General features: G+C 49.1%; 1 protein-coding gene across 1 annotated transcript; it reads right to left on the reverse strand.

Moving 5' to 3' along the window:
- Positions 1-6706: 6706 nt before the first annotated feature.
- On the reverse strand, positions 6707-8279 carry LOC124684731 (AAA-ATPase At3g50940-like). The gene has a single exon (XM_047218987.1). The coding sequence runs from the start codon at positions 8277-8279 to the stop codon at positions 6777-6779; it is 1503 nt and encodes a 500-aa protein (XP_047074943.1). The 3' UTR covers positions 6707-6776.
- Positions 8280-11178: the final 2899 nt, after the last annotated feature.

Raw genomic sequence — 11178 nt, forward strand, 5'->3', positions numbered from 1 at the left:
TAAAAATAAAATTTAAATCTCAAATTAGGCTAAGTGTTATTTAAAAGGTAGCACAATGAGATAGAAGTTGTCTATGCTAGATTTAGAAGAGTTCTAAATATTGTGACGGATTCTACAAAAGAAGGCAGAGTATGTCATTGTTTTGACAATAACATAGGATGTTAAGTCAAGAGGTTCTTTGAGAACTTGGTGTAGTTCCGACAGAGTCAGAACTTTGAAGCTATATTGTGTGTGACAATATTAGTGACATATTTTAGACCGCGGAATTAAGGTTCCACCAGAAGATCAAACATATTTAATGCCGACTCATTTGGAAATAAGTGATGCGTTGAGACGCAAATGAATTAAAAAATACATACGTTTCTGAACATGTCAGATCCGTTGACTAAAAACTTCTCCCGTGAGCAAAACATGATAAAGCACCGGAAGGCCAAGGTGTTATATCTTTACATATGTAAACTAGATTATTGACTCTAGTGCAAGTGGGAGATCTGTTGGAGATATGCCCAAGAGGCAATAATAAATGGTTATTATATATCTTTGTGTTTATGATAATGTTTATATATCATGCTATAATTGTATTAACCGAAACATTAATACATGTGTGATATATAGAAAACAAAGAAGTCCCTAGTATGCCTCTTAAACTAGCTTGTTGATTAATGGATGATTAGTTTCATAATCATGAACATTGGATGTTATTAATAACAAGGTTATATCATTATATGAATGATGTAATGGACACACCAAATTAAGCGTAGCATAAGATCTCGTCATTAAGTTATTTGCTATAAGCTTTCGATACATAGTTACCTAGTCCTTATGACCATGAGATCATGTAAATCACTTATACCGGAAAGGTACTTTGATTACATCAAACGCCACTGCGTAAATGGGTGGTTATAAAGGTGGGATTAAGTATCCGGAAAGTATGAGTTGAGGCATATGGAGCAACAGTGGGATTTGTCCATCCCGATGACGGATAGATATACTCTGGGCCCTCTCGGTGGAATGTCGTCTAATGTCTTGCAAGCATATGAATAAGTTCATAAGAGACCACATACCACGGTACGAGTAAAGAGTACTTGTCGAGAGACGAGGTTGAACAAGGTATAGAGTGATACCGAAGATCAAACCTCGGACAAGTAAAATATCGCGTGACAAAGGGAATTGGTATCGTATGTGAATGGTTCATTCGATCACTAAAGTCATCGTTGAATATGTGGGAGCCATTATGGATCTCCGGATCCCGCTATTGGTTATTGGTCGGAGTGAGTATTCAACCATGTCCGCATAGTTCACGAACCGTAGGGTGACACACTTAAAGTTGGATGTTGAAATGGTAGAACTTGAATATGGAATGGAGTTCGAATATTTGTTCGGAGTCCCGGATGAGATCCCGGACATCGGAGGAGTTCGGAATGGTCCGGAGAATAAGATTCATATATAGGAAGTCATATTCCAAGTTTGGAAATGATCCGGTGCATTTATGGCAGGTTCTAGAAGGTTCTAGAAAAGTCCGGAAGAAATCACCATGGAAAGTAGAGTCCCGGATGGACTCCACCTTGCATGACCAGCCAACCCTAAAGGGGAGGAGTCCAAGGTGGACTCCCCTAGGGTGGCCGGCCAACCCACCTCAAGGAAAGGTGGGAGTCCCACCTTGGGTAGGACTCCCTCCTTGAGTAGGTTTCCCGCATATGGGAGGTTTTAGTGTTGGGGTCTTATTCGAAGACTTGGACTAGAACTCTTGGTGCTTCCACCTATATAATGAGGGGCATAGGAGAGGGGGCTGATCACTTCAAGCCTCAGCCTTGGCCGCACCCCTTAGAGGGCCGGCGCCCAACCCCTCTCTCTCTCCCCAAACCCTAGCGGTTTCTCTCCTCCACCACATCCCGCACGCTTAAGCGAAGCTCCGCCGGATTTCTCCACCACCACCGACACCACGCCGTCGTGCTGTCGAATTCAAGAGGAGCTACTACTTCCGCTGCCCGCTGGAACGGGGAGGTGGACGTCGTCTTCATCAACAACCGAACGTGTGACCGAGTACGGAGGTGCTGCCCGTTCGTGGCGCCGGAAGCGATCGTGATCAAGATCTTCTACGCGCTTTTGCAAGCGGCAAGTGAACGTCTACCGCAGCAACAAGAGCCTCATCTTGTAGGCTTTGGAATCTCTTCAAGGGTGAGACTCGATACCCCCTCGTTGCTACCGTCTTCTAGATTGCATCTTGGCTTGGATTGCGTGTTCGCGGTAGGAAAATTTTTGTTTTCCATGCAACGTTATCCTACAAAATGTCCCCACTGCTAGCAAAGAAAATGACAGTTCCCAACTTAGCGAACGCCACACACACAACACGAAGAGTAGGAGAAATGACCTTTCAAGAGTATCCTCTATTTTCTCTCTGAAAAAAGGAAAAATATTTTCCTTTATTCATTAAATAAGGAGTGTTGAACATAAGTTTCTCCTAAAGGGGAATAAACAAAAACCCAAAAGCCCGCTCTCCCGTGGTTAGGTGACCCAAGAATTCCAACCCCCTGCACGAAGACCTATAGCCGCTTCCTGCTTGATGTGCTCGAAGATGATAGTTGGCAAAGAGTGCACACTCTAGGAGACTCGAGCAATACGATCAAGCCAAATCTCCCAAGTAACAAGAATGAGAAGCATGGTCATTTCCTTCCTCCTACTGAGGTAGGCAAGAACCAAATGCATACACCAAATCTTGACATCGCCGAAGGCAATCCAACTTAGGGGGTTGATGCATGAAGCCCGAGTCGCCGATTTACTCATATTCCAAATCCTCGATGTATAGCAGCATTGGAAGAGAAGATGGGCATCCGTCTCATTAGATTGGTTCTAAAAGGAGCAATTTCTACAATTCGGCCATCCTCTTCGCCGAAGATGCATCCTCTAGTTAGTGTTTTCTAAGAAAATACACATCTAAGATTGCATCAAAGGATTTTTTTTTATAGATTACCACTCCTTTTAGACATTTGCAAGGAAAGAAAACATGAGCTATACTCGCATAATATATCTTCAGGGACCATGAGATTCTAGTGCATTTTTCTTTCTCTTCTATCACTAACCTAATCAACGGAGATATAATTCATGTGTATTTTTTTGTGTGTGTAGCAGCCATATCATTTTGGAGAGCTCTTCTTTTTCATGTAAGATTTTAACAAACTATATAGTTGTGGGTAATTCATGTTTATTCTTGCTAATTTTGGCAAACTGCACCACTTCAAATCCTTCAAAGTATGTACTCCCTCCATTCCAAATTAGTTAATGCAACTTTTTTTTTCCAAAATGAGCAAACCTACACCTAAAACTCGTATAGATACATACTACATATCTATACCAAATCAAACCAAACCTGCAGTAACTAATTTGGAACAGAGGTAGTATATTGCTAGCGGGAATGGTGTTTTGGCACCCGGGAGCATATGCTCCCGGTTGTTAAACTTCATTCTAAATACACTTTCAAAATGTTGAAAAATTCAAACACAAAATTTAGTGGGTACATTTCGAAATTCTACACGTTCACAAAGTGGTTCCACAGAAAACCGACATTTTGAGTGTCATTTGTAAAAAAAACAAATTTTGATGTAGAAAAAGGTTGTGTACGAGACGTTTTGTTTCTCTTTTTCATACAAGTCACAAAAAATGTCGGTTTTTCGTAAAACTTGATGTGCGCACGTAAAATGTCGATACGTAAGCGAGAAATTTTTTGTACGAATTTTTTCGACATTTCAAAATTGTTTTTCGGGTGGCAGGAGCATATGCTCCCATGTGCCGAATTGAATTTCTGATTGCTAGTCAGACCCTAAGGCCCTGTTTGTTTGGGCTTCTACTTCAGCTTTTGCAGCTTTTGGAACCCAAAAGCAAACAATCCAAACAAACAGCAAAAATTAGAGAATCGCTTGTTAGAAGCGCGGCAGCGAAATGAACTACCAGCGTCGAAGCTGGTCAAGACCTGCTTCCCGAGCTTCCTCCACTTCCCGAATGGCAAAGGACCCGAATGCCCTACACACTTCAAAATATTTACGGAAAAACTACCACCGCGTGACCTCCCTCGCAAAACGACCCGGACCGACAGCCCCCTGCTCATTTTCCCCCTCCTATCCCGTTTCCATGGCAGCCTAGGGTTAGGGTTTCCCTCCCTGGCCGCCGTGGCCACAGCAACCGCCGCCGGCGTCCCAACTCTCCTCGCCCGCTCCATTCCCGTCCTCCTGAGGCGCGCCTCCATTCCCGTCCTCCGCAAGCTCGCGCAGTGCCCGTCGGCCGCCGGCAATTGGAGGCGTTCGAGGTACCACCGGCCGCCGGCGATTGGAGGCGTTCGAGGTACCGCCGGCCGCCGGCGATTTGAGGTATTCGAGCCGTCCCTGTGAGCATCCCGGCGACGTACTGCTCCGACCTTCATCGCCCTGGTGCAGCAACCTCCTCCAGCTCGTCCCCATCGGCCGCCGGGCAGAGGTGTTCGTCGAGCTTGTCCGTCGCCGTTTCAACGGCGTCCTCCGCCTTCGCATCCCTCGTCCCCGTCCTCACCACAGGTAGATGTAGATTGTCTCTATCGTGTTCCGGCCAGGGCCTGTCGTGGTGCTGAAGCGCCCCTTAGCTGTACGACAGGCATGTCTTGTTGTTGGATGTACGCATATGGATTCAATTTTGCCTCTTCGGTGATTCTGTTGGTGTACGCATGGGTGGATGTATGTAGTATATTTATTGGTGGTTAAAATTCAACAATATCTGGCAGTACCAAGTACCAACAATAAGGATATACTTCGTGGATGGATGTAAAGAAACGATGTACAGTACATCGTGTATAGATAACTTAAATCATTTGTAAAGCAAATGCCAAAAGCTAGCTAAAATAAATTGTAATCAATCCAAAAATATTCCGATAAAAAAGGTATTTAAAATTATATGAGCAAAAAGGTTAATTGAGGTAATTTGGTTATTAAACATGGTGATTAAAATTAAAATTCTCGTAGTATAAATGTAATAACATTTGTACTATCTTTGAATATATGTGACTAACTCTTAAGCCAAACAATTATTTTAAAATTAGCTAATTCGTATCAAATCAGCATCTATATATCTTCTTCAGCCTTTAGGTTTAGTGTCATTTTAGACATTTCACCCTTCATACCAGCAACAGTAGCCATAAAAAGCTCTACTGCCAAACATCAAATCTCTGCTTCTAACAGCTGCTTCTCACAGCTGCTTTTACACAGCTCAACAGCTGCAGCTGCTTCTCAAAAGCTGCAGCCCAAACAAACAGACCCTAAAAGTGCTTTGAGAATTATATAGTACTATTGAATGTAGAGGGACGTCAGCGGACACGAGGCAGGTCACATATAAGTTTAGTCAAAAATTAACGTTTAATGAGTCTGGTCAAGTTTATATAGATATTACATATAAACGTCCTCAATACAAAGCAATATCATAGACTCCATATAATATAACTTTCATATTATATTTATTCAATAATAATGTAAATGTTGTGGATATTTCTTATGTTTTGGCTCCTGGGTGCATATGCTTCCTTTATTTTAAACTACACTTTGATACATTTTAAAATGTAATAAAAATTCAAACATAAAATTCACGTGTACATCTTCATATGTTGCGCGCGAAGTCTTTGCATGTTGTCGTTTGGGCTGTGTATAAAAGACAAAATCTAGTGCTAAAAATTAAGGCTTTTTGTGAGACTTGTTTTGTCTTTTTTACATCGACCACAAAAAAATTCGGTTTCCGGCGAAACTGCACGGGCACACATAGATTATTGAGATGTACATGCGAATTTTTTTGTTAAATTTTTTTAACATTTGTGCCGAATTGAATTTCCGCTATATTCAGTCCAACTTTGTAGAGTAAGTATAATATAGAAGAAATTCATTTCTTCCATACATCGATGATATGGGAAAGCTCAAACAAGACAAGAATACTTCACGTTTAGATATGTGTTAAGTCAATTTTTATTACTCCCTCCGTATCGGTTTAACATACACGCACGTAGTTCAAGAAAACACTTTGACCATTAATTTAGTCAATAAAATATGAAAAATATGTAATAAAAATTATATCATTGGAGACCTTATTTGAATATAAATCTAATGGTATAAATTTTATAGACATATAGTTTATATTTTATTGAAAAAATTATTGGTTAAACTTTGTCTTAAACTGCATGCGCGCATGTTAAACCGATACGGAGGTAGTAACTTTAACCAACTCATTTGAAAAAAGCAGCATAATTTATGATACTAAATTAATATTGCTAGATTCATTCTACCATGTAATAATTCAATAATATAGTAATAAGATGTCATGTATGTTGATATTTTTGTGTAAAAATTTGATCAAATTTAAAAATATTTGACTTCTAGAAAAGTGAACATACACTTATTGGTGGATGGCGGAATTAAATGCTTAGTATAAACTAGGGAGCCAGCCCCCGATATGTAGTGTTTACCAAAAGAGAGGACGGAACAAACTTTTTACAACTGCTGATTAGTAATTAGACAACAAAAGTCAAAAGGAGAGGTACAAGAAAGGAGCCAGTTGCATGCAAACAACCTAACACGATGACATGTTTCGCAAAAAAAAAAAAACCTAACACGATGACACGAAGTCACGAACACGTCGATCGATCGATCTCTTGCTTAGTAATTTTTTTTCGGGAATTTCTTGCTTAATATTATCACGATGATTACTACGAAGTAAATCCCAGGCATTTCTGCAACAAGCCACGTTCAGGTCAATCTTGCTCTCTGCATTCCTTACTCCATCGTCTCCGCTGTCAATGCACTCGGCTGCGGCGCGTCTACGGCCGGTGCGTAATCTCTCCTGCGACGCAACTCGCCGACTAGCTTACTCAAGGCTGCGGAGGCGCCTGCGCCGTCGCAGCCCATGAACACTTCTCCGATGTCGGCCGGCGTGATGCGCACGTCGGCCGCGAGCAGGCCCTCGGCCTGGGCCATGAGGTCGCTCACCGTGTCAGGATCGTCGTCGTCGGGGTCCTCGCCGACGCCGAGGTAGTTCTTGGCGAGCACGCGGAGCGCGGCGGGCGAGCAGTAGCCGAGCTCGATCTTGCGGTCCATGCGGCCGGGGCGGAGCAGCGCCGGGTCAAGCCGCTCGGGGTGGTTGGTGGTGAAGATCATCAGGCGCTCGCCGACGCAGGACGACCAGAGCCCGTCCACGAAGTTGAGCACGCCGGAGAGGCTTACGGACTCCCGCCCGATCGACGCGGTCGCCGGGGATAGCATCGCCAGCTGCGTGTTATTGTTGTTGTCTTCGTGGACGCTGCCGCCACCATTCTTCCTGCGGTCGGAGAGGTCGAGGGAGCAGTCGATGTCCTCGACGATGACGACGGACTTGGGCGTGGTAGAGACGAGGAGGCGGCGGAGGTGGGAGTTGGTGGGGACGGTGGTGAGCTCCAGGTCGTAGACGTCGAACTCGAGGAGGTTGGCGATGGCGGCCACGAGGCTGGTCTTGCCGGTGCCCGGCGGCCCGTGGAGCAGGTACCCGCGCTTCCACGCGCGGCCGACGCGCGCGTAGTGCTCGCGCCGGGACGCGAATCGGAGCAGGTCCGCGCGGATCTCGTCGCGCAGCGCCGGGTCGAAGGCGAGCGTGTCGAACGTGGAGGGGTGGGAGAAGGCGTGCGAGGTCCAGAGGCGGTGGTGGTCCTCGCCGGGCGCGGCGGCGCGGTTGGTGTAGAGCCTGCGCTCCCGCGACGTGAGCCGCATCCTGGTGGCCTCGTCGATGACGTGGGGGATGTAGCTATCGTGCACGAAGTCGCGGTGCTGGAGTGGGAACTGGAGCTCGAGGCTGCGGTGGTCACCGCCGCCGGAGGGGCCGCGTCCGCTTCCGTAGACGTTGTACGGGTTGCCGCCGCGGTCGGCGGGGCGCGCGGTCGAGGTCCACTTTACCGTGACGCCCTTCCAGGTGTCGTGCGTGGTGTGGGCGTCCGGGAGTGAGGCGACGGCGCGGCTCGCCTGTCGCGGCTTGTAGTGGCGCACGGCCGGCGCCGTGGCGAGGCACCGCGCTCCGAGGTAGAGCTGCGCGGCGTCGTAGAGGTCGTTCGTGGCGCCGCTGGCGGCGCCGTCGGCCTCGTCGATGAGGATCGTGGCCGTCGGGGGCCTGAACGCCGCGGCGAGCCGCGCGAGGAGGCGGCGCAGCAACTGCTCGGCCTCCGGCGGGATGAAGTCCCGCATGGCCGTCCGGAACACCATGATCGTGGCGATCAGCGAGCCCACAGAGCGCCAGTCCAGCAACATCTCCATGAACGCCGTCCCTAGCTCAGTGGCAGTGGAGTGGGATGAGGCGGAGGTGCAAGGTGGTGGGTTTTTATAGTTGGCGCCAGGGCGTCGCCGGAAAATGAAGGGCTTGGCGGCGCGGAAGTGGAAAGTGGCTGGTGAGGTGGCGGCAGGGCTATTGCTGCCTACTGCCGCGGCACCATTTTTGGCGTTTCTCCGTCTGCTTTTGCCGCGCCATTTTTGGTGACACGAGTCGGCTCCGAAGCGGGCTGAGCTCAAGCTTGTGGGCGAAAAGGGAGACCGATCGCCGAAAAATCCCACTCAACGGTCTCCTTTAATTCGAAGGAATGCCAAGGGAATATGTTACAATATAGGATTTTCACTTTTGGAAATAAAATTACATGCACAGTTTTAATTTGTAGAACTGAAACGTTTTCTTATACTATTGCATTATTAATTACGCTATGTACAAGAAATATTGAATCACTAACACACGGCGCGATGCTCTCCCCACCAGGTAAGGCGACCACGCCACCCCCCGCGCCCCCCGCGCCGCCGGCGTCTTCCCCACCGCATCCCACCGGCCCGCTGGCCTCCCCTGCTGCGGGAGCCTCCCGTTTCGCGCCCCAAGCCCCCTGGTACCTCTCGGAGGAGAGGCGCGGCCTCCTCCGCGCATCGGCCCTCGTCTCCGATCCAGATCGGGATCTGGCGCCGACGCCGCCGGATTCCATGCCACCTCGCTCGCCGGCCTCCACCTGCCACGCCGAAGAGGAAGTCCCCGACTCCGCCCAGTGCTCCGCCAAGACCATCTCCCCAAGCAGCGACGCGTCAACGGGGCTGGGCGGGCCCCACGCGTTTTCCCCTTCCGCCTCGCTGGCCGCCATTAATGGCCCGACGCTGCGCTCCATCATCGTCTCTACCTCGACCTACCCAAGTACTGCTGCCATTCAAGGCACGTCCCTTCCTCGCGCGGCGCCCCTGCCCCTCGACGAGACAAGATAGGTCACTGTTCCGGACCGGCGCCGTCCACGACGCGACGGGCATTCAAGCGCCCCGTCCCCCACCACGCGCTCTGCCCAGGCTGCGGCTGCCGCGCTCCGCTTCAAGAGGCGCACCGAAGGCCTCTGCGCCCGTTGCCTGGCTCCAGCTCACCACCACCTCTCCTCCGGCTGCAGGGACAAGATAAGGTGCCTCTCCTGCAACCTTTCTGGGCACAAGGAGCGCCACTGTCCGCAGCGTCAAGCTCTTCGGGCTGTCAAGAAGCTTCGTCCCCGTCCGCTGCCAAGGCCTCCTTCGTCCTCACCATCTGCTCCCGGCGCAAGGTCTTGGGCAGCGGTTGCCGCCGCTCCCGCTCCGGTCCAAGCCCCGCCTCCTCAGCAGCCGCTGCTCCCTCCGCCGCCTCCCATGGCCACGTCGGGGATCGGCGCCGCGGCTACGCGCCCGGAAGAGGACACGGTCGTCATCGCCACCTCGTTCGAGCTCGACAGGGACATGAAGGACTGGGAGGAGACTGCGGCCATTGCTTGGGTCATCAGCGGCAACAGGAAGGTCCAGGCGCTCGCCATCGACCGCGCTGTGCGAAAGAAGTTCAGGCTCAGCCACAACGAGGTCGCCGTCTGCCCGCACCAGCCGGTGCAGTTTCTCCTCAAGTTCGTGCACAAGGCGCACTGCACTGAGGTGCTGCAGCATGGGCGCGTCAAGGCCGATGGCGCGCTTCTCCAGTTCCGGCCATGGCGGCCCCTGGAGCACGCGTTCGGCGCCTCCATGTCCTACCAGGTGCGTCTCTGCCTGGAGGGCGTCCCGGCTTACGGCTACACTCCCTATGTCGCCGAGAGGATCATCGCACGCCGCTGCTCCTTCGACCGGCTCGCCGACAGCTCCGCCCTCCTCACCACGGCTCGCTCGCTCGACTGCTGGGCATGGACGGCAAACCCCAGTGCCATCCCCAAGGTGGTGTGGCTGACTTTCACCAGCCGCGGCAGCAGCGCCTGCTGGCGTGTAGTTGACGTGGGAGTTAAAATCTTTGTGGTGTAACTTTTCTTCAGTTCCCCGGCAACGGCGCCAGAAATTTGCTTGATGCGTGTAGTTGACACGTCCGTTGGGAACCCCAAGAGGAAGGTGTGATGCGCACAGCGGCAAGTTTCCCTCGGTAAGAAACCAAGGTTTAATCGAACCGAGTAGGAGTCAAGAAGCTCGTTGAAGGTTGATGGCGGTGGGATGTAGTGCGGCGCAACACCGGAGATTCCGGCGCCAACGTGGAACCTGCACAACACAACCAAAGTACTTTGCCCCAACGAAACAGTGAGGTTGTCAATCTCACCGGCTTGCTGTAACAAAGGATTAGATGTATAGTGTGGATGATGATTGTTTGCAAAGAACGGTAAAGAACAATAGCAGCAGATTTGTATTTCAGATGTAAAGAATGGACCGGGGTCCACAGTTCACTAGAGGTGTCTCTCCCATAAGATAAATAGCATGTTGGGTGAACAAATTACAGTCGGGCAATTGACAAATAGAGAGGGCATGACAATGCACATACATGATATGATGAATATTGTGAGATTTAATTGGGCATTACGACAAAGTACATAGACCGCTATCCAGGATGCATCTATGCCTAAAAAGTCCACCTTCGAGGTTATCATCCGAACCCCTTCCAGTATTAAGTTGCAAAGCAACGAGACAATTGCATTAAGTATGGTGCGTAATGTAATCAATAACTACATCCTCGGACATAGCATCAATGTTTTATCCCTAGTGGCAACAAGCACATCCACAACCTTAGAACTTTCTCATCATCGTCCCGGATTTAATGGAGGCATGAACCCACTATCGAGCATAAATACTCCCTCTTGAAGTTAAGAGCAAAAACTTGGCCGCAGCCTCTACTAATAACGGAGAGCATGCAAGATCATAAACAACACAT

The sequence above is a fragment of the Lolium rigidum genome, chromosome 1, assembly GCF_022539505.1.
Source record: "Lolium rigidum isolate FL_2022 chromosome 1, APGP_CSIRO_Lrig_0.1, whole genome shotgun sequence".
Classification (NCBI taxonomy): Eukaryota; Viridiplantae; Streptophyta; class Magnoliopsida; order Poales; family Poaceae; genus Lolium; species Lolium rigidum.

What these genes read in the sequence shown, in the direction of transcription:
- LOC124684731 (XM_047218987.1), bottom strand. Translation starts at nt 8,279, where the DNA reads ATGGAGATGTTGCTGGACTGGCGCTCTGTGGGCTCGCTGATCGCCACG.